Source organism: Pan paniscus, chromosome 1 (assembly GCF_029289425.2).
Source record: "Pan paniscus chromosome 1, NHGRI_mPanPan1-v2.0_pri, whole genome shotgun sequence".
In the NCBI taxonomy this organism is placed as follows: Eukaryota; Metazoa; Chordata; class Mammalia; order Primates; family Hominidae; genus Pan; species Pan paniscus.
The window spans coordinates 221,831,489-221,855,375 of record NC_073249.2 but is presented as its reverse complement, the minus strand read 5'-3'; the positions used below and the strand labels follow the sequence as shown (position 1 = coordinate 221,855,375).

Genomic DNA, 23,887 nt, shown 5'->3' with positions numbered 1-23,887 from the left:
ACTGCTGCTCCCACAGCTGCTCCTGCCACCACTGCTTGCACCACCCCACTGCACCTGGCGTGAGGGCAGGAGTTGCTCCAGATGGCCCACCACTGCCATTACTTTCTTGTCATTTCAGCAACGTTCATGGCATCTTCCCCAAGACTAGATTCCATCTTAAGAAACCACTTTCTTTTTTTTTCTTTTTTGCTCTGTTGCCCAGGCTGGAGTGCAATGGCACAATCTTGGCTCACTGCAACCTCTCCACTTCCTAGGTTAAAGCGATTCTTGTGACTCAGCCTCCTGAGTAGCTGGGATTACACACACATGCCACCACACCTAGCTACGTTTTGTATTAGTAGAGACGAGGTTTCACCATGTTGGCCAGGCTGGTCTCGAACACCTGACCTCAGGTGATCCACCCACCTCGACTTCCCAAAGTGTTGGGATTACAGGCGTGAGCCACCTCGCCTGGTCTATAAATATTCTTAATGGCATCTAGAATAGTGAATGCTTTCCAATGTAAATTTTTCAATTTACATTGCCCAGATCAGAAGAATCACTATGGCAGCCAGAGCCCCACAAAATGCATTTCTTTTTTTTTTTTTTGTAGAGAAGGAGGCTCACTCTGTCACCCAGGCTGGAGTGCAATGGCACAATCTCAGCTCACTGCAACCTCCACCTCCTGGGTTCAAGCAATTCTCCTGCCTCAGCCTCCTGAGTAGCTGGGACTACATGCACATGTTGCCATGTCCAGCTAATTTCTTTTTTTTTTTTTTTTGGAGATGGAGTCTCGCTGTATCGCCCAGGCTGGAGTGCAGTGGCACGATCTCAGCTCACTGCAAGCTCCGCCTTCCAGGTTCATGCCATTCTCCTGCCTCAGCCTCCCAAGTATCTTGGACTACAGGCGCCCGCCACCACGCCTGGCCAATTTTTTGTATTTTTTGTAGAGACAGGATTTCAACATGTTGCCCAGGCTAGTCTCAAACTCCTGAACAAAGGCAATCCACCTGCCTCAGCCTCCCAAAGTGTTAGGATTACAGGCCCAAAATGCATTTCTTAAACAATAAGACTTGAAAGTCAAGACTACTCCTTGATCCATCGGTTGCAGAATGGATGTTGAGTTAATAGGTGCTATTATCCACTATGGTTTGGATATGAGGATCCCTAACCTCATGTTGAAATTCAATCCCAATGTTGGAGGCAGGACCTAATAGGAAGTGTTTGGGTCACAGGATGGATCCCTCTGGAAGGGCCTGGTGCCATCCTCGTGGTCATGAGTGAGTTCTCACTTTATTAGCCTCTGGGAGAACTAATAGTTAAAAGGAGCCTGGCACCTCCCTTCTCTCTCACTTCTCTGGCCATGTGACCTGCACACACCAGCTTCCCTTCCCCTTCTGCCGTAAGTAGAAGTGGCCTGAGTCCCTCGCCAGAAGAAGATGCTGGTGCCATGCTTCCTGTACAGCTTGCAGAACCATGAGCCAAATAAAGCTCTTTCCTTCATAAATTACCCAGCTTCGGGCATTCCTTTACAGCCACACAAATGGACTAAAGACAGCAGGCACGAAAACAAAATTAATCTCCTTGTGCATCTCCATCAGAGCTCTTGGTTTATCAGGTCTATTGTCAATGAGCAGTGTTATTGTTATTATTATTATTATTATTATTATTATTATTTGAAATGGAGTCTCATTCTGTCACCTGGCCTAGAGTGCAGTGGTGTGATCTCAGCTCACTGCAGCCTCCGCCTCCCTGGTTCAAGTGATTCTCCTGCCTCAGCCTCCCAAGTAGCTGGGATTACAGGCATGCACCACCACGCCCGACTAATTTTTGTATATTTTTTAGTAGAGATGGGGTTTCACCATGTTGGCCAGGCTGGTCTCGAGCTCCTGACCTCAGGTAATCCAACCACCTTGGCCTCCCACAGTGCTGGGATTACAGGCATGAGTCACCACGCACAGCCAATGATTAGTATTATTTTGATTTTTTTTTTTTTCTTTTGAGACAGAGTCTCACTCTATTGCCCAGGCTGGAGTGCAGTGGTGCGATCTCGGCTCACTGCAACCTCTGCCACCTGAGTTCAAGTGATTCTCCTACCTCAGCCTCCTGAGTAGCTGGGATTATAGGCGCCTGCCACTGCGCCTGGCTAATTTTTGTATTTTTAGTAGAGACGGGGTTTCACCATCTTGGCCAGGCTGGTCTTGAACTCCGTACCTCGTGATCCACTTGCCTCAGCCTCCCAAAGTGCTGGGATTACAGGCGTGAGCCACCGCACCCGGCCTGATCAGTATTATTTTGAAAGAAATCTTTTTTCTGAGCAGTAGGTCTCAACGGCAGGCTTAAAAATATTCAGAAAACTATGCTATAAACAGATGTGCTGACATCCAGGATTTGTTGTTCCATTTATAGAACACAGGCAGAGTAAATTTAGCATAATTCGTAAGGGCCCTAGGATTTTCAGAATAGTAAACGAGCATTGGCTTCAACTTAAAGTCACCAGCTGTATAAGCCCCTAACAAGAGAGTCAGCCTGTCCTTTTTTTTTTTTTTTTTTTTTTTTGAGACAGAATCTCACTCTGTCACCCAGGCTGGAGTGCTGTGGCAGGTGCAATCTTGGCTCACTGCAACCTCTACTTCCTGGGCTCAAGCGATTCTCCTGCCTCAGCCTCCTGAGTAGCTGGGACTACAGGCAAGTGCCACCACACTCAGCTAATTTTTGTATTTTTAGTAGAGACAGGGTTTTGCCATGTTGGCCAGGCTGGTCTCAAACTCCTGACCTCAAGTGATCCACCCGCCTCAGCCTCCCAAAGTGCTGGGATTACAGCGTGAGTCACCAGACCTAGCCTGTCCTTGGAAGCCAGGCATTGACTTTTCCTCCCTAGCTATGAAAGTCCTAGATGGTATCTTCTTTCAACAGAAAGCTGTTTCACCCACACTGAAAACCTAGGCAGGGCACAGTGGCTCACGCCTGTAATCTCAGCATTTTGGGAGGCTGAGACAGGTAGATCATTTGAGGACAGGAGTTCGAGACCAGCCTGGCCAACATAGTGAAATCCTGTCTCTACTAAAAATAAAAAAATTAGCCAGGTGTGGTAACGTGCACCTGTAGACCCAGCTACTCGGGAGGCTGTGGCAGAAGAATCTCTTGAACCTGAGAGGTGGAGGTTGCAGTGAGCCAAGATTGCACCACTGCACTCCACCCTGGGCGACAGAGCAAGACTCTGTGTCAAAAATAAAAGAAAAAACCTATTGTGTAGCCACCCTCACTGGTGATCTCAGCCAGATTCGGATAACCTGCTGCAGTTTCTCCAGCAGCACCTGCTGCTCTACCTTGTACTTTCATGTTACGGAGGTGGCTTCTTTTCCTTCAACCTCATGAACCAGCCTCTGTTAGCTTCACGCTTTTCCTCTGCAGCTTCCTCACCTCTCTCAGCCTTCATAGAATTGAAGAGAGTTACGGCCTTGCTCTGGATTAGGCTTTGGCTTAAGGGAATGTTGTGGCTGATTTGATCTTCTCTCCAAATCACTAAAATTCTTCTTCTCCGTTATCAGCAAGAAGGCTGTTTTGCTTTCTTATCATTCATGTGTTCACTGGAGCAGCACTTGTAATTTCCTTCGAAGGACTTTTCCTTTGCATTCACAACTTGGCTAACTGTTTGGCACAGGAGGCCTAGCTTTCAGCCTATCTCAGCTTTCAACATGCCTTCCTAAGTTTAATCATGTCTAACTTTTGGCTTTTTTTTTTTTTTTTGAGAGTCTCGCTCTGTCGCCCAGGTTGGAGTGCAGTGGCACGATCTTGACTCACTGCAATCTCCACCTCTGGGTTCAAGAGGTTCTTCTGCCTCATCCTCTGAGTAGCTGAGACTACAGGCGTATGTCAACACACCTGGCTAGTTTTTTGTATTTTTAGTAGAGATGGGTCACTATGTTGGCCAGGCTGGTCTCGAACTCCTGGCCTCAAGTGATCCAACCGCCTCAGCCTCCCAAAGTGCTGGAATTATAGGCATGAGCCACCGTGCCTGGCCTCCAGCTTTTGGCTTAAAGTGAGAGATGTGTGACTCTCTCCTTCACTGGAACACTAGAGGTAGGGTATTAATTGGTCTAATTTCAAAATTGTTGTGTCTCAGGGAATGAGGGAGCTCACGAAAAGGGAGAGAGATGGGGAAACAGCCGGTCAGTGGGGCAGTCAGAACACATACAACATTTATCAATTTCATTTGCTGTCTTACATGGACGTGGTTCATGATGTCTCAAAACAATTACATTAGTAACACCAAAAATTACTGGTCATAGATCACCATAACAAAAATGATAACGAAAAAGTTTGAAATATTGCAAGAATTACCAAAATATGATATAGACACACCACATGAGCACAGGCTGGCCGAAAAATGGTGCCAATAGACTTGCTCAATGCAGGGTTGCCACAAACTTTTTTTTTTTTTGAGATGGAGTCTCGCTCTGTTGCCCAGGCTAGAGTGTAGTGGCGTGATCCCAGCTTACTGCAACCTCTGCCTCCCAGGTTCAAGTGATTCTCCTGCCTCAGCTTCCCATGTAGCTGTGACTACAGGCACATGCCACCATGCCCAGCTAATTTTTTATAGTTTTAGAAGAGATGGGGTTTCGCCATGTTGGCCAGGCTGGTCTCGAACTCCTGACCTCAGGTGATCCGCCTGCCTTGGCCTCCCAAAGTGCTGAGATTACAGGCCTGAGCCACCACGCCTGCCCCAAACTTTCAATTTGTAAAGAAGGCAGGACCTGGCTGGGAGCAGTGGCTCACGCCTATAATCCCAGCACTTTGAGAGGCCGAGGTGGGTGGATCACCTGAGGCCAGGAGTTTGAGACCAGCCTGACCAACATGGTGAAACCCCGTCTCTACTAAAAATACAAAAATTAGCTGGGCACAGTGGCAGGCGCCTGTAATCCCAGCCCTTCAGGAGGCTGAGGCAGGAGAATCACTTGAATCCAGGAGGGAGAGGTTGCAGTGAGCCAAGATCGTGCCATTGCACTCCAGCCTGGGCAACAAAAGCGAAACTCCATCTTAAAAAAAAAAAAAAAATGCAGGACCTGCACAGTGCAATGAAAGGAAGTCTGTCTGTGCCTAGGTCAAAACTGATCAAACTGAAGACCTTCCATATGTGCAGTTATAGAAATTATTCCTGTATAATTCTGTTTAAATAAGTATCTCTTTCACCTCCCACCTCTGCCTTTTAGAGAATTAAATATCCATGGCAAATGCATTGGGCTTGTTTCTACTTGAGGCACTTACTCTGGGCAAGTTTCCTGGAATTCTGCCAATTTCTGCAAGGGAAGGTGGCAGCAAGTGCGATGAAGTCACCTGAGGACAGAGGCCTGGTCCCCATGCTGGCAGCTGCGCCCACGTCCCTCAGCCCAAACAGAGGCAGGAGGGAGGTGGCCAAATGGCCCTGGGAGCTCCAGTTAGGGAGTCACTAAGACTAAGAGCCCTGCCCAACCAGGCACTGGTTAAAGCCCTCCCACAGGCCCATGGGGACTGAAGGCATGTCCTTCAGTGGGCAGACCAGCAGGCCCTAAGTACTTCCAGAGTATGGGGCCAGTGGGTCAGTACGGCCACCCTGAGTCTCACTCTCCAAATGTCAAGGAGGATGCCCTGAACACACAGGCGTGGGGCCTGTGGGGAGAAGCTGAGCTCCACAGCGCGGGGGCCAAGGACTCTGCCTTGCCCAACATCCTGGTGATCAAGCACCACAACCTGCCACGCACCACCTGCAGGCCACATGGTGGATGAGGGGCAGGTGGAAATGGCCAAGGAGGTGAGGTCTGCACTCTACTGGGGTCCCTGCCCCACGTGCCACACACCCCTAGGTCACTGCGCCTGGAGGGCCTCAGTGTCTTCACCTGTAAATGGAGGGTAAACTGCCAAGCTGAGAGTTCTCCGTGGCCGGGACACCCTACACTATTCCACAGACTCCCCGTCTAACCTAGGACAAACCCCGGCATCAGTGAGCCCCTAGGTCTTGGCCAGTTGAAGGGAACAACCACGTCAAGAGTCAGAGGAGAAAAACCAAGTTTGGCATCTGCTGAAAACGATGGCTTCCCTTGTTCATCCTGATCAGTTACATGGCTGAAGTTCCCACTTTATTGATTTAAAGATTTGAGCTCTGAGAAAGACACTGTTAAGATAATGGAGACAGACCAGGCACGGTGGCTCACACCTGTAATCCCAGCACTTTGGGAGGCCAAGGCGGGCGGATCACAAGATCAGGAGATAGAGACCATCCTGGCTAACACTGTGAAGCCCCATCTCTACTAAAAATACAAAAAATTAGCCAGGCGTGGTGGCTGGCGCCTGTAGTCCCAGCTACTCCGGAGGCTGAGGCAGGAGAATGGCGGGAACCCAGGAGGCGGAGCTTGCAGTAAGCCAAGATCGCGCCAGTGCACTCCAGCCTGGGCAACAGAGCGAGACTCCTCTCAAAAAAAAAAAAAAAAGATAATGGAGACAAGCCACAGACTGAGGAAAATGTTTACAAAACATATATCCGATAAACAACTTGTATCTAAAATATACAAATAAATCTTAAAACTCAACAATAAGAGGCCAGGCGCGGTGACTCATGCCTATAATCCCAGCACTTTGGGAGGTAGACGCGGGCGGATCACTTGAGGCCAGGAGTTCGAGACCAGTCTGGCCAACGTAGAGAAACCCCAAAAATTAGCTGGGTGTGGTGGCACATGCCTGCAATCCCTGCTTGGAGATTAATTCCAGCCCTTTGGGAGGCTAAGCCAGAAGGATTGCTTGAACCCAGGAGTTCAAGATCAGCTTGGGCAACATAGGGAGACCCTGTCTCTACAAAAAAACTTTTTAGGCCGGGCGCAGTGGCTCACGCCTGTAATCCCAGCACTTTGGGAGGCCAAGGCGGGTGGATCACGAGGTCAGGAGATCAAGACCATCCTGGTTAACACGGTGAAACCCCGTCTCTACTAAAAATACAAAACAAATTAGCCGGGCGTGGTGGCGGGCGCCTGTAGTCCCAGCTACTCGGGAGGCCGAGACAGAAGAATGGCATGAACCCGGGAGGTGGAGCTTGCAGTGAGCCGAGATTGTGCCACTGCACTCCAGCATGGGCAACAGAGCGAGACTCCACCTCAAAAAAAAAGAAATTTTTTTTTTAAATTAGCCAGGTGCTGGGCGCAGTGGCTCACGCCTGTAATCCCAGCATTTTGGGAGGCCAAGGCAGGCGGATCACTTGAGGTCAAGAGTTCAAGACCAGCCTGGCCAACATGGTGAAACCCTGTCTCTATTAAAAGTACAAAAATTAGCCAGGCGTGGTGGCAGGTGCCTTTAATCCCAGGTACTCAGGAGGCTGAGGCAGGAGAATCACTTGAACCTGGGAGTCAGGAGGTTGCAGTGAGCTGAGATGGCGCCAGTGCACTCCAGCCTGAGGAAAGACAGCAAGAAACTTGGTCTAAAAAAAAAACAAAAACAAACCAACAAAAAAATTAGCCAGGCACAGTAGGGTGCACCTGTAGTCATGGCTACTTGGGAGGCTGAGGTAGGAAGATCACCTGAGCCCAGGAGGTTGAAGCTACAGTGAGCCGTGATTGTACCACCGCTTTCCAGCCTCGGTGACAGAGCAAGACTCTTTAAAAATAAGGTGGGAAGGGCCAGGCGCGGTGGCTCATGCATGTAATCCCAGCACTTTGGGAGGCTGAGGCGGGTGGATCACGAGGTCAGGAGATCGAGACCAGCCTAGCCAACATGGCGAAACCCCATCTCTACAAAAAATACAAAAATTAGCAGGGCGTGGTGCCATGTGCCTATAATCCCAGCTACTTGGGAGGCTGAGGCAGGAGAATAGCCTGGGAGGTGGAGGTTGCAGTGAACCGAGATGGCACTATTGCACTCCAGCCTGGGCAACAAGAGCAAAACTCCATCCCAAAAAAAAAAAAAAAAATTAGCTGGGCGTGGTGGTGGGCACCTGTAGTCCCAGCTACTCAGGAGGCTGAGGCAGGAGAATGGCGTGAACCTGGGAGGCAGAGCGAACATGGCGACAGAGTGAGACTCTGTCTAAAAAATAAAAAATAAAAATAAATAATAATAATAATAAGGTGGGAGGGTGGCGGCAGAGGGCCAAAGACCCGAACAGATGCCTGATATAAGAGGATATACAGACAGCAAATACGCACATGAAAAGATGCTCAACACCTTATGTCATTTGGAAACTGCAAATTAAAACAACACTGAGACACCACTACATACCTGTCAGAATGGCCTAAACCCAAAGTACTGACAACATCAAATGCTGGTGAGGATGTGGAGCACAGGAGCCCTCATTCACTGCTGGTGAGAATGCAAAATGGCACAGCCACTTTGGAAGACAGTTTGGCAGTTTTCTACAAAGCTAAATGTACTCTTCAATTAAATCAATCCTATATTCCATTAAAGACATTTAAAAAATACATGTAAAGGCCAAGTGTGGTAGCTCACGCTTATAATCCTAGCACTTTGGGAGGCTGAGGCGGGAAGATCACTTGAGCCCAAGAGTTCGAGACCAGCCTGGACAACATAGCAAGACTCCATCTCTATTTAAATAATAAAAAAATACATTATGTAAAAACTTAGTAGATACATGGAAGCAATTAAATGCAAAATCAAGTAAAAATTCAAGCTGGATATGGGTGAATTAAGAATCTTACTAGAATCTTAATAGGTGTCAGATAACATGGGTCAATTCAGCAACTTCAGGCTGGTTTATGAGTGTCACCACTTCTAAGAGCCTGGCTTTTATAAGGTACAAGACAAGGTGAGATTTGCCTGTCATTAAAGGAACACAGAGTATCAATCATGCAGGATGTAGTTTCCTGAGACACCAAAGAGTAGTATCAAAAGCAATTCCATTGTAAAAGCTGAGTTCTAAATACAAGCGACACCTGAGTGAACACAGCAACAAAACAGCAAAGAAACACACAAACATCAAAGTTTGGCACTTACTGTAAACAATGGCCAGGCGCGGTGGCTCACGCCTGTAATCCCAGCATTTTGGTAAGCCTAGGCGGACGGATCACAAGGTCAGGAGATCAAGACAATCCTGGCTAAAATGGTGAAACCCCGTCTCTACTAAAAATACAAAAAATTAGCCAGGTGTGGTGGCGGGCACCTGTAGTCCCAGCTACTCGGGAGGCTGAGGCAGGTGAATGGTGTGAACCTGGGAGGTGGAGCTTGCAGTGAGCCCAGATCGCACCACTGCACTCCAGCCTGGGCGACAGAGCAAGACTCGTCAAAACAAACAAACAAACAAACAACGGCACCAGTTACAAGGCCAAAGCATCCACTCGCTACAATGCCACCACTGTTCAAATTAATTCCACCAGAGCAGCCCTGGGTGCCCGAGATGTAGTGGCTCAAGGTAAGACTGGAACTGGTGGCCTGGAGATTGTCGGGAGGGGAGGGAGGGAGGGGCAGTGTCTATGATCAGCATGCCCTCTGCTGGTGGCCGGGGTGCTCCCCGACAGCGCCAGACTGGGGCAGATGGTCCAGTCCCCCAGTGATACATTTTACAGCAAAGCACACAGACCACGGGCCTTCCCAGGTCCCAGCCAACAAGTCCCATGGGGGCATGTACCGTTGGGCCTTCTCCCAGTCCCGGGCTCATGGGCACACAGCCAGCAAGAGGAACGCTCTGGCCCTCCTGAATCAGGGACTTGGTTTCCTTTACTCTCCCAAGGCTCAGAGAAGCTCCCAGCCTCACACAGCTCAGCTGCCAGCCCCTGACCTGCCATAGCTGAACCTCCAGCCCTGAGGCCAAAGGATTCAAGGCAGGGCACAGAGACATCTGAGCTGTCTGGCATGGCCCTAGTAAGGTCTCCTGTGGGGACCTACCCCCAGGGAGGCCCAGACAGCGAGAGCCTATCATGTGCCATGGGACAGGCTAAAGCCACAGAAGAACATTTAGGGGGAGGAGGAGGGAAGGAGGACAGAAAGGCTGGCGAGGGCAGGGGCTGGTGTTCAGCAAGGGGAGGGGAAACAGATGTGGACAGGTGCACGGCGTGGCCTGCCCCTGAGAAGTAATGTCCCTAGAGTCCTAGTTTTATTATTGCTCAAGGACTTTTTTTTTTCTTTGAGACGGAGTCTTGCTCTGTTGCCCAGGCTGGAGTGTAGTGGCGCAATCTCGGCTCACTGCAAGCTCCGCCTCCCGGGTTCATGCCATTCTCCTGCCTCAGCCTCCCAAGTAGCTGAGACTACAGGCGCCCGCCACGACGCCTGGCTAATTTTTTGTATTTTTAGTAGAGACGGGGTTTCACCTTGTTAGCCAGGATGGTCTCGATCTCCTGACCTCGTGATCCATCCGCCTCAGCCTCCCAAAGTTCTGGGATTACAGGCATGAGTCACCGCGCCCGGCCTGATGGCAGATTTTTTGTAAATTATATATTATGTGTATTTTAACACAGTTTTTTTTTTTTTTTTTTTTTTGAGAGACAGTCTTGATCTGTTGTCCAGGCTGGATTGCAGTGGTGCAATAAGCTCACTACAGCCTCAACTTCCTGGGTTCAAGCAATCTTCCTGCCTCAATCTCCTGAGTGGCTGAGACTACAGGCACACCCCACCTACCCTGCATCTGGCTAATTTTTTTTTCTTTTGAGATGGAGTCTTGCTCTGTGGCCCAGGCTGGAGTGCAGTGGCGCGATCTTGGCTCACTGTAAGCTCCGCCTCCCGGGTTCAAGCCATTCTCCTGCCTCAGCATCCCAAGTAGCTGGGACTACAGGTGCCCGCCACCGCACTCGGCTAATTTTTTGTATTTTTAATAAAGATGGGGTTTCCCTGTGTTAGCTAGGATGGTCTCGATCCCCTGACCTCGTGATCCGCCCGCCTCGGCCTCCCAAAGTGCTGGGATTACAGGTGTGAGCCACCACGCCCAGCCAACATCTGGCTAATTTTTTAATCTTTAATAGAGATCAGATCTTGCTATGTTGCCCAGGCTGACAACTTTTTTGAATTGGAAAATTTTCTTCATTAAAAAATTTTATCTGAGAAGGGACTTGCATCTAGAATATATAAAGAGCTCTCATCACTCAACAACAAAAAGACAATTACACCAATTGGAAAATACAGGAAAGACCTGACTAGACAGCTCTCTAAAAATACACAGTGGTCAATAAGCACATGAGAAGATGCTCAGTATCATCTTCTCTCATTAGGGAAATGTACATCAAAGCCACAGTGAGATACCACTGCACATCTACTAGCATGGCTAGAATTCAAAAGATGGATAATAACAAGCGCTGGCAAGGATATGGGGAAATTGAATCCTTTTTACACTGCTGGTGGGAATGTGAAATGGTGCAGCCACTTTGGAAACAGTCTGGTAATTCCTCAAGAGAATAACCACAAAATTACCATATGACCCAAAAATTATATTCCTAGGCGAGCTGTTTTTACTCATGCTTTTAATAACAAACATGGGTGTCTCTTTCAACCCCACTTCTCCAACTCTCCGACACTAGGTGGGTGTCCTACAATTCAAGTAAAGTCTGGCACTACCTTCTGCGGTGTAGGAAGGTAAGGTTGAAAGCGCTAACCCGCTAATCCTCCCTTGGTCTTTCTGGAGACCAGCTCCCATCCTGAAGCTATATCTAGGGCCCCCAGCCACCAGTTCTCTCATTAGCATACTAGACACTCTTAGGACTACAAAGGTCCCAAGGGCTTGGGGAGCTCCATGTCAGGAGAACAAAAAATCCTCCTACCACCCCTTTCAAAATTGATGGAGGTCATGATCCCACAGCTCTGTGAACATAAAACTGAAATCTACTAGCTTGTACACGTTAGTGAATGAATTGTATGGCATGCGAACTATAACCCAATAAAGCTGGCACAAAGGGGGAGGTATGTATGCCCACTCAACAGTTTCTGTAAAGTTTAGGAGAAATAAAGTATGCAAAAGCCATCTGTAAGCAGCTCAACACTGCACTGTTAGGATCAGCCAATCATGCAGGAACAGCTCCCTCTGGCCCCGCACCAACCTTCTGGTCTAAAATCACAGCTCAACATCCAGCCTAGGGACAAAGCAGGGCACGGATGCCAGCTGCCAGCTGTGAGCCAGCACAGCTGCTGGCTCGCAGGAGCCTTGATCTGCAGAGGCCCAGATTCCCACAGCCCAGAGTTGCCAGGTCACCTCCTCCAACAAAGCCCGGGTGTTCCGCTGGTCCCTAGGGGAAGCACATGCCAGGTCTCCACTGAGGGTGGCCACTTAAGTGGGCACTTCCAATCCAGCAAAACACACAGCTCATCCAACACCCGGCCCTACTACCCTCCCCAAAACTCCTCCAAGTTATGCGGCCCAAGGCCCTGGCTGCCCAGTCGGCGTCGCAAGTGAGACACCATGGGCACAAAATATTCCCAGTCATCCTACCTTCCAGTAATGCAGGCTCCACAGGGTGGGAGATCAGCCCTGGGTCCAACCACCTGGACGGGAGCCCAGCACCCTCGCCGGGGCCCCACACATCCCTGGCCAGCCACCAGCCTCCTGGAAGATGCCTGCCTCCCAAACTCACAGAGCCGGAGAGCCCTGGCAAGCAGCTTCATCCTGCGGTAAGTGGGCAAACTGTTTACCCAGTGACAAGTATGATGCCCAGCAGAGCCCAAGCCTGTGTCTGCCTGGCCGGCTCAGCAGTGAGCAGGTGTGATCCCTCCCTGATAGAAAGCACCAGGCTCCTGCTCCTCCTAGGACCGCCCCTCCCCCACCAGCCCCCGGCAAGCCGCCTCCTCGGCTTCCGGAACTGGATCACAGGATGTTCTCTACAAAAGACCAGTGATGCAAGGAATCCATGACTCGGCCTGAACTCACAGACAGGGAAACAGGACAGGGCCACCACCCCTCTGCGGGAGAGGATGAACTGGGTGGGGCCACAAGCAACACTCATAAGGGTTCCCACCTCCAGGACCTTAAACCTCGCACCACTCAGGCTGGCCCTCAGGCAAGTAGAAGAATGAGTTCCACCTGGGCGGAGTTCCACCTGGGCAGAGAGGTCTTGGCTCACAGGCACCGGGAGAGCTGGAAGGCTGCGGGGAAGCCGAGGAAGGCCAACACACCGCACAACACGGCAGGTGCCTGGCCCTCCTCTGACAGTGGCCCTCAAGCTCCAGGAGGGCCGAGGAAAATGCAGATTCCTGGGCCTACCCCTCCCTGACCTTCCCCGCCCCTGGAGTTAGAGGCAGTAGCTCTGGGGTGGAGGCTCAGGAGCCTGGTTTTCTTTTTATTCTTCATTGTGGTAAACATCAAATGCTTACAAGAGTAGAGGGAGGAAGGAGCGAACCCCTATGTCCCCATCAAGCAGCCCCAAAACAGTCAGCTCAGGGCACCTCTGGTCTCTGCTCCCACCTCCTCCCCATGCCAGGTTATTCTGCAGCAAATCCCGGACTTCCCAGTACGACATCGTAAATATGTCTGCATTTCCTCTCAAAGATAAAAGCTCCTTGTGAAAAACCTAAAGGAGGGGTATGGTGACTCATGCCCACAATTCCAGCACTTTGGGAGGCCGAGGTGGGAAGATCACTTGAGCCCAGGAGTTCAAGACCCACCTGGGCAACAAAGTGAGATCATGTCTCTACAAAAAATCTTTTTAACATTAGCCAGGCACAGAGGCGTGCACTCGTAGTCCCAGCTACTCGAGAGGCTGAGGTGGGAGAATCCCTTGAGCCCAGAAGGTCGGGGCTGCAGAGAACCATGATTGCACCACTGCACCACTTAGTTGCCTGGCCAACTAAGCGAGACCCTGTCTCAAATAAAAATAAAAACCACAAAACAAAGATCTCATCTAAAATATCATCCAAATTCCTAATATCATTAAATAGCAAGTGACTTCACGTTTCTGTCCTAAATGAATTGAAATCTGCATTTGTGAACTTCATTCACAAGATCCCAAGTCTTTGTGGCCTGGTGAAGAGAAACTGCAGTGTGCAGGGAACAGGGTAATACAGGGCTACGGGGACACAGGAGCGAGGCCCAGCACTGAGCTCGATCCGGTTCCATCGACATGAAATTCTAGAAGAGGCACAGCGAGTGAGTGAAAGCAGATCTTTTTGCCAGGGGCCAACAGTAGGGGAATTTTGGGAGTTTGGAAATATTCGACATCACAACTGGGCCCGCCACTACTCAGTGTGCACACTCATCAAAACTCAGCAAACTGTACATTTCAAATATTCTTGTGTATGCATTCTAAATCTATCTCAATAAAGCTGGTTTAAAAAAGCAAACTACAAAACAATTATCCTACCTTAAAAAAAAAGCAGTGATTCCTTAAAATCATTATCAAGGGACTATTCAAGTTTCCCCATTGTCTCCTCAATCTTCATCTTGTTGACTCTCTGCTGAAGTACTGTTCACATGCAGAAAACCCGTATTTGTAACAGACTTCCCCAGTTATTCCCACGCAGGGGTCCAAGGATGGGGAGGCACATCCTTGATCCCCCTCCCCAGGAGGGCTCTGAGAGTGAGAGGCCAAGGGGTGGGATGGCAAGACAGCCTATGGGGTCACCCCCTGGTGCAGGCTACATAGGCCAGGTGGGTCACACAGGAGAAAGCCACTTCTGGTCTGACCAGAACTGGGGAGCCAGCTAGCTGCAGGTGCCAATTCCAGGGCAATGCCAGGCTAAGTGGCCCACTTACAGCGTGAGGTTGGACAGCGGGTAGACAAAGGCCTCCCCACGCACAGGCTCTCTGGGTTACAAAGACTGCATCTTCACCCAGGGTCCACACATCCCAGCAGCAAGAGAGCCAGCACTGTAAATCATTTTGCGGAATGCTCCAGAATACAAGCTCTGAGTGTGGCTTCTGTAAATCAGGTTCTTTGTTGTTGTTTTTTTTCTTTTTTTTGAGACGGAGCTTTGCTCTTGTTGCTCAGGCTGGAGTGCAATGGCGCAATCTCGGCTCACTGCAACCTCCACCTCCCAGGTTCAAGCGATTCTCCTGCCTCAGCTTCCCAAGTAACTGGGATTACAGGCACCCGCCACTTCGCCCAGCTAACTTTTTTTTCTTTTTTTTTTGAGACCAAGTCTCGCTCTGTCGCCCAGGCTGGAGTGCAGTGGCGGGATCTCAGCTCACTGCAAGCTCCGCTTCCCGGGTTCATGCCACTCTCCTGCCTACAGCCTCCCCAGCAGCTGGGACTACAGGTGCACACCACCACGCCCGCCTAATTTTTTCTATTTTTAGTAGAGATGGGGTTTCACTGTGTTAGCCAGAATGGTCTCCATCTCCTGACCTCGTGATCCGCCCACCTGGGCCTCCCAAAGTGCTGGGATTACAGGCGTGAGCCACAGCGCCTGGCCAGGTTCTTTCTTTTCATTAATTCCATTATAAAACCAAAGACGGAGCCCGGCCTGGTGCAGTGGCTCACACCTGTAATTCCAGCACTTTGGGAGGCCGAGGCGGGCAGATCACTTAAGGTCAGGAGTTCGAGACCAGCCTGGCCAACACAGTGAAACCCCGTCTCTACTAAAAATACAAAAATTAGCCGAGTGTGGTGGTGGGTGCCTGTAGTCCCAGCTACTCGGGAAGCTGAGGAGAGGAGAATTGCTTGAACTGGGGAGGCAGAGGCTGCAGTGAGCCAAGATCCTGTCACTGCACTCCAGCCTGGGTGACAGAGTGAGACTCTCTTAAAAAAAAAAAAAAAAAAAAAAAAGGCCGGGTACGGTGGCTCACGCCTGTAATCACAGCACTTTGGGAGGCCAACGTGGGAGGACCACAAGGTCAGGAGATCGAGACCATCCTGGCTAACACAGTGAAACCCCATCTCTAATAAAAATACAAAAAAAAGTTAGCCGGGTGCGGTGGCAGATGCCTGTAGTCCCAGCTACTCAGGAGGCTGAGGCAGGAGAATGGCGTGAACCCGGGAGGCGGAGCTTGCAGTGAGCCGAGATCGCGCCACTGCACTCCAGCCTGGGCAACAGAGTGAGACTCCGTCTCAAGAAAAAAAAAAAAAAAAAAAGACAAAGGTAGAGCCCCTCTTTGTCTTTTCCCTTGGGGGAAATAATTCTAACCCCATAACATACTGAAACTCATAGCCACTCAGCTGCTGTTTATTGACCTGTCAACTAGACCTCAGACACTATTCTAGGCATTCATGGTACCACATGGTACAACACAATTCCTGATCTCAGGAAACTTCCTGGTAGATCTGCATCTAAGAGCATGGCAAGCAAAGAAAACACAAAAAAACCTTGTAGATTTCACACATCTACCTATAAATAAAGCATGCCAAGTTATCTGCCTGCTGGGTGGTGTCCATGCCAAGGTCCCCCTCCATCAGCATGGTTATTCCAGAGCTGGCTACAGTCCCCAGAAAGCCTTGGAGCTTCCTTTAGGAACACCCTGCCCCCCACAGACCTACTAGTAAATTGATGTTTAAATTTCTCTACATATTGCACTCCCCAAAAGATAGCCACCAGCCACAGGTGGCTACCCACCTGAATTTAAATTGATGCAATTAAAAATTCTGTTCCCTTCGTGACCAGCCTGACCAACATGGTGAAACTCCATCTCTACTAAAAAAATACAAAAAAATTAGCTGGGCGTGGTGGCGGGCGTGTGTAATCCCAACTACTCAGGAGGCTGAGGCAGGAGAATCACTAGAACCTCGAAGGCAGAGGTTGCAGTGAGCCGAGATGGCATCTAGCCTGGGGGACAGGGCAAGACTCCATCTCAAAAAAAAAAAAAAAAAGAAAAAAAAGCCCCTATCCCTTCAACAATGTCTGAACTGAGAACATGTGACCATTGTGTCTAAGATGGTGGGAATTTGGACGTTCTCACCCCTGCTAGACTGTGACCCCTTAAGGCAGGGGCCACATTTTCCACACGTTTCCCTCCTGGTGCTATGCTTCTTGGCAGTGTCCAGTAAAGCATTGTTAAATTCATGGGCTTGGCTGTGCTAGGCCAGGAGGCTCCTCTTTCAACTTGGGGTGTCAGCTCAGATGTCCTTAAAGGGCTCCCCATCCTAGTACAGTCACTCTCCAGTGTCCTGCGGTTTCTCTGAGTCAAGCCGATGGGACCACAGCCTTCTCTTCACAGGCCTACCCCTACCACCACTCCCGCCTACTCCTTTGGCAGTCACACTCTGCACCTGAGGCTCACCTGCTCACTCATGAGCAGGGGCAGCCAAGCATCCTCCTCACCAGTCGTCTGGCCAAGGCAGCCACTTAGAAACAATATGCAATTGGCCAGGCACGGTGGCTCATGCCTGTAATTCTCAGCACTTTGGGAGGCCAAGGCGGGCAGATCATCTAAGGTCAGGAGTTCGAGACTAGCCTGGCCAACATGGTGAAACCCCATCTCTACTAAAAATACAAAAATTAGCTGGGCACGGTGGTGCACGCCTGTAGTCCCAGCTACTCAGGAGGCTGAGGCAGGAGAATCACTTGAACTAAGGAGGCAGAGGTTGCAGTTAGCCGAGAGTGTGTCACCGCACTCCAGCCTGGGTGACAGAGTGAGACTCCATCTCCAAAAAAAAAAAGAAACAATATGCAATTGTGAAGCTGAGATAGCCGACTTGGTTTACAGTGGGTAAGAAAAAGCACACACACGGGCCAGGCACAGTGGCTCACGCCTGTAATCCCAGCACTTTGGGAGGCCGAGGCGGGCAGATCACCTGAGGTCAGGAGTTCAAGACCAGCCTGGCCAACATGGTGAAACCCCGTCTCTACTAAAAATACAAAAATTAGCCAGACATGATGGCGGGTACCTATAATCCCAGCAACTCAGGAGGCTGAGGTGGAAGAATCGCTTGAACCCAGGAGGCAGAGGTTGCAGTGAGCTGAGATTGTGCCATTGCATTCCAGTCTGGGTGACAGAGCGAGACTGTCTCAAAAACAAACAAACAAAAAAGCACACACTTACTGTATGGAAGTGTCTAAAGCTATACAAAAATCTAGTAACTAGGCTAGGAGCAGTGGCTCACGCCTGTAATCCCAGCACTTTGAGAGGCTGAGGCGGGAGGATCACCTGAGGTCAGGAGTTCAAGACCAGCCTGGCCAACATCATGAAACCCCATCTCTACTAAAAATACAAAAATTAGCTGGGCGTGGTGGCGCATGCCTGTAGTCCCAGCTACTCAGGAGGCTGAGGCACAAGAACTTTTTCCAGCTGGGTGCGGTGGTTCACGCCTGTAATCCCAGCACTTTGGGAGGCCGAGGCGGGCAGATTACAGATCACCTGAGGTCAGGAGTTCGAGACCAGCCTGGCCAACATGGAGAAACCCCATCTCTACTAAAAACACAAAAATTAGCCAGGCGTGGTGGTGCACTCTTGTAGTCCCAGCTACTCAGGAGGCTGAGGCCCAAGAATCACTTGAGCCCAGGAGGCAGGGGTTGCAGTGAGCTGAGATCGGGCCACTGCACTCCAGCCCGGGTGACAGAGTGAGACTCTGTCTCAAAAAACAAAAAATCTAGTAACTGTTAGAAGCTGGGTGAAAAAAGACAACATGTATAAATTGGCTATTCACCACCCTGAAGAAGTAAATAAAAGGCCAGCCTTCCACGGGAAGATTTAAATCAAGGTTTCCTTTATTCAGGAGAGGGGTGGGAAGAATACTGGATCTGGAGTCAGAAGACTTGGGCAGGGGCTGTCCCTGGATCTCCTGGAGCAGGATGACCTTACACAGTTACTCAACTCCCAAAACTGCCATTTCCTTCTCCACACAGGTAAGGGTGGCACTACCGACCATCAACCTCCCAGGGAAGTTGGGCAAACCAAGTGGGATGGGACAGGTATAAGCTCTTTGCAAACCATGGAGCCCAAGTTTCCCAGCCAATACTCAGCAGAGCTGATTCAGGAACCTGATGCAGGCTGTCTGTCTCCAGTTATTTCCATTTTTTTTTTGCCCCCCTTTCCCCACCTCCAGAGTCGATGGGACCAGAACAGCCACAGAGCCAAAGTCAAAGGGGCAGGGCTCCCCCAAAGACGTTCCCCCTCTGGAAAAGTCAAAACCGACCTTGAGGTAAGGAGAGGCCCTCGACCAGGCCAGAAGATGAGACTGAGAGTCAAGAATCGCCATAGACCCAGGACTTGCTATATGCCCAGCCTTCCTGGAGATGTCAACATCTACAGGAAAGTAACTTGCTTCTATTGGACTTGGCTTGAGCCCAAGGTCAGTCTGTGATGCCCAACCCCCAAATGTGAGGAACCCACTACCAAAACAGAAAGCAGCTCTCACTCCTGGTAGTTCATCAAGCAGGATAGGACCGGTCGCAGGCCACAGAGCCTGTGTGCAGTGGCTGAAAACCTAGACTCCTTGTCCTCACTTAGCTCATGCACAAATGCCAGCCTGCTGCTTCCGATTCTGCCGAAGAGAACTGCAGAGTAACCTTCAGGCTGCCCTCCCCACCTCTTATGGGAAACGAGCTTGTTCATGATCTCCAGCCTCCAGCTTCCTCTGGGGGCCTGCATCTATCTACTCAGTACCTGGTGGAAGAAGAGGGGGTGCTCTAGAAGGACAATTCTTTGCCTCTATTGTGTAAGATGCTTTCAGGCCCAACAGACCACTGATTCCCTTTTCTTGATAGTAAACTGTTAGAGGTAGACAGTATTATCTGTTTTTCCTTTCAACACCTGCCCTCCCCCAAACCGAAGCAGTGCACTGAAAACGGTAGCTCTGCAACCTCCTCCCACAGGGGCACCCACCGAGGGGCTCGCGAGGCTCTGGGCACCTCCCCTCCACCTCTGGGGGCTTTGGTTAGCGCAGCACAACCGCCGAGGTAATGATCCCGAATCCTCGAGGAGGCTAAGCAGGACCACGGGGCTGAGGCTCCGGGATGCTCGGGCGAGGCCCGAGGCGGGGCGGCCCACGGGCGCCGGGCGCCGGGCTCTGAAGCTGTGCATTGACCTCCGCCCGCCCCGTCCCTGCCTGGCTTTCTCGCCCAAACGGCCCGTGGCGCGGCCGCCGCCCTGGAGATGCGGCCAGGAGGAGCCGGCGGGAGGCGGGCGGGGCCGCCCGGCTTGTGCGGCATCGCGAGTCGCATCCCGGCCGCAGGCGGGCGGGCGTCCGGGGCGGCGGCGCGGAAGGCCGTGCGGGGAATCGGCGGGCGGGGGCGGCCTCGGCGGGTGGGGACCACAGAGCCAAGCGGGGCAGGCCGGGGGCGGTGACCGGCGCGCCTGGCCGCTGCAGGCTGCGCGCGGGCCCTCTCTTACCGGCAGATCTGGATAGCGGACGGCGTCTCGACGTCTGGGCCCGACATGCTGGGGGATGCGGCGGGCGGCTGCAGAAGGGCGCAGGTGTCTGGCAGGCCCGGCGCTGAATGAATGAGCCCGGGCCGCGCCATAAAGGGGGAGGGCAGAGGTGGAGCGATGGGGCTGGTGAGGCGGGGCCTGCGCGCCGGGGGCGAATCGAACGCGGCCTCCCCGCGCCGACCCCGCCCCCGCGCCGGCCCCACCCCGAGCCCCGCCTCCCAGGCCGCCAAGGCTGCAGAGAGCTCGCGCGGGCGTACGATTCTGGCGGCGTGAGGGCCCAGGCAGCCGCCGCTTCCAGAAGGTTCGGTGGTGGTTGGGCCGCGCCGGTGCGGGGAAGGCCCGCGAGCCGCGGCAGCCGCGCCCGACCCGGTGGCAGCCCCGAGGGAAGCGTCTGGGGCGGCCTAAGTGGCGGAGCAGGGCGGACTTGGGCCCTCACTCTCCGCGCGGCGGTAAATATTTGTGCTGGGCGTTCCCGGCCGCCCGCGCCGCCGATTCGCTGCCGCGCCCAGTGCCTGGGCGGCCGGATGAGGTCAGAGCGGAAGGCGCGGCCCGGGCGCCTGGCAGTGGGGCCTGATTCCCACCCCCGCCCCCAACCCACCCCGGCACCAGTCGCCCGCATCGCGGCTCTGGCTAAGATCGGCCCTAAGAGAGAATGGAAGGCTGTTTCCTAGAAAGGAGCATTGGTGGCGGCTGCTGGGAAGACACGGGGAATGGAACGGGCCTTTGCTTCCGCAGCACAAAGCGTCACGAGGTGGGGAGGAGGAAAGGCCCGCGACTATCTACACCGCCGGCTGCAGCTTTTACTGGGAGCGCTGAGCGCCAGCCTGGAGGTGCACGTGTTGCAGTGAGGAGCCCTGAAACATGCGTGTTTTACTGCACAAGATGTGCCCTTGAATGGAGTCCAGGCCAGTCGGGGTCACCAAAAAAAATCCACCAAAAAACACCCAAGAAGGGAGAAGCGGTCACCCCCCACGTGCTGGAATGACAGCTTTTTACTTGCTAGGCAGTTGGACCTTTTCCGAATTTTCTACAATGCACATAGATTTGTACTTACATCTTTAAATTAAAACCCACGCAACTCCGGCTCCCTAGTGCAATTTGAACAACCCATTTACACTCAGCTAGGTAGCTCTGAAGGAACTGTGCCTCACCCCGGTCACCCTTGAGTTACCAGACCGTGGAGGCAGCCCACAGCATGATCTGTAGCTCCCAGAAGCAGGGGCAGTCCAAGTCAGAACTCTGTGATTTCAAGACTTTTATACTAAGAATTTTGTTTTTCTGTTTTTTTTTTGTTTTTTGTTTTTTTTTTTTGAGACGGAGTCTCGCTCTGTTGCCCAGGCTGGAGTGCAGTGGTGCAATCTCAGCTCACTGCAAGCTCCGCCTCCCAGGCTCACGCCATTCTCCTGCCTCAGCCTCCCAAGTAGTTGGGACTACAGGCGCCCGCCACCACACCCGGCTAATTTTTTGTATTTTTAGTAGAGACGGGGTTTCACTGTGTTAGCCAGGATGGTCTTGATCTCCTGACCTCGTGATCTGCCCGCCTCTGCCTCCCAAAGTGCTGGGATTACAGGCGTGAGCCACCACGCCCGGCCTTCTGTTTTCTTTTTTTGATATAGAGTCTCGGTCTGTCGCCCAGGCTGGAATGCAGTGGTGTGATAGCTCGCTGTAACCTCTGCCATCCAGTTTCAAGCGATTCTCCTGCCTCAACCACACTGAGTAGCTGGGACCATAGGCATGCACCACCACGTTTGGCTTATTTTTGTATTTTTAGTACAGATGTGTCCAGAATTGGTGGGTTCTTGGTCTCACCGACTTCCCAAGAATGAAGCCGCGGACCCTCGTGGTGAGTGTTACAGCTCTTAAGGTGGCGCATCTGGAGTTTCTTCCTTCTGGTGGGTTCGTGGTCTCGCTGGCTCAGGAGTGAAGCTGCAGACCTTCACGGTGAATGTTAACGGCTCATAAAGGCAGTGTGGACCTAAAGAGCGAAAGAACAACACTCCTACAGTGTGGAAGGGGACCAGAGTGGGTTGCCACTGCTGGCTCGGGCAGCCTGCTTTTATTCTCTCATCTAGCCCTACCCACATCCTGCTGATTGGTAGAGCAGAGTGGTCTGTTTTGACAGGGCGCTGATTGGTGCGTTTATAATCCCTGAGCTAGACACAAAGGTTCTCCATGTCCCCACCAGATTAGCTAGATAGAGTGTCGACACAAAGGTTCTCCAAGTCCCCACCAGCATAGTTAGATACAGAGTGTTGATTGGTGCATTCACAAACCCTGAGCTAGACACAGGGTGCTGATTGGTGTGTTTACAAACCTTGAGCTAGATACAGAGTGCCGATTGGTGTATTTACAATCCCTTAGCTAGACATAAAGTTTCTCCATGTCCCCACCAGACTCAGGATCCCAGCTGGCTTCACCCAGTGGGTCCCGCACTGGGGCTGCAGGTGGAGCTGCCTGCTAGTCCCACGCTGTGTGCCCACACTCCTCAGCCCTTGGGTGGTCGATGGCACTGGGTGCTGTGGAGCAGGGGGTGGTGCTCGTTGGGGAGGCTCGGGCCGCACAGGAGCCCATGGAGTTGGGGGAGGCTCAGGCATGGCGGGCTGCGGGTCCCGAGCCCTGCCCCGCGGGAAGGCAGCTAAGGCCCTGCGAGAAATTGAGCACAGCAGCTGCTGACCCAGGTGCTAAGCCCCTCACTGCCCGGGGCCGGCGGGGACGGCCGCGGCTCCGAGTGCGAGGCCCGCCGAGCCCACGCCCACCTGGAACTCGCCCTGGCCCGCAAGCACCGCTCGCAGCTCCGGTTCCCGCCCACGACTCTCCCTCCACACCTCACCGCAAGCTGAGGGAGCCGGGTCCGGCCTTGGCCAGCCCAGAAAGGGGCTCCCACAGTGCAGCGGCAGGCTGAAGGGCTCCTCAAGTGCCGCCAAAGTGGGAGCCCAGGCAGAGGAGGCGCTGAGAGCGAGCGAGAGCTATGAGGACTGCCAGCATGCTGTCACCTCTCACAGATAGGGTTTCACCATGTTGGCCAAGCTGGTCTTGAACTCCTGACCTCAGGTGATCCACCCACCCCAGCCTCCCAAAGTGCTGGGATTACAGGCCTGAGCCACCTCGTCCGGACGCAGACTTTTGTGTTCTAGTGAGAATTAAGTTGATGCAAGCATCAAGGGCCCCCAAGCCTGTTCAGACACCACCTCTTCCCAATTGAATCCTGAAATGGTTGGAAGCAGTAACTAGATTTAGAGCCTCAGGCAAGGTAGTTTCCTTTTTTTTTTTTTTTTTTTTTTTTTTAAATCTTTTGAGACAGAGTCTTGGCTCTGTCACCCAGGCTGGAGTACAGTGGCACAATCCCTGCTCACTGCAGCTTCTGCCTCCAGAGCTCAAGCAGCCCTCCCACCTCAGCCTCCTGAGTAGCTGGAACCACAGGCATGTGCCACCATGCTCAGCTAATTTTTGTACTTTATAGAAGGAGCCTCACCACATTGCCCAAGCTGGTCTTGAACTCCTGGGCTCAAGTGATCCACCTGCCTTAGCCTCTCAAAGTGCTATGATTACAGGTGTGCATCACTGTTCCCAGCCTGGCAGTTTCTTTACCTGTGATATGGGGGTGATAAATACTTTCCTGACCGTTGTGAGGACTACTTGGCAGGCTGAGTTAGGGCCTTTCTTCCTCTTCCCTCCTCAAACCTTCTGTTTCTCTATACTGCTCTTCCCCCAGCTATG

The 23,887-nt window shown here is 51.8% G+C and overlaps 1 protein-coding gene across 2 annotated transcripts in view; it reads right to left on the bottom strand.

Annotated features, from left to right (window-relative positions):
* The window catches only part of ACOT7 (acyl-CoA thioesterase 7), a 125,734-nt gene extending 104,479 nt beyond the window's left edge, over positions 1 to 21,255 (bottom strand). Inside the window, exon 1 of one of the 2 annotated variants that reach the window (XM_034954197.4) lies at positions 20,132 to 21,255. In XM_034954197.4, coding sequence (XP_034810088.1) covers positions 20,132 to 20,262 — 131 coding nt within the window. In that variant the 5' untranslated portion in view covers positions 20,263 to 21,255. Of the gene's footprint in view, positions 1 to 12,364; positions 12,721 to 20,131 lie in introns of those variants that run through there. The other variant, XM_003822153.6, reaches the window with a different exon arrangement.
* Positions 21,256 to 23,887: the final 2,632 nt, after the last annotated feature.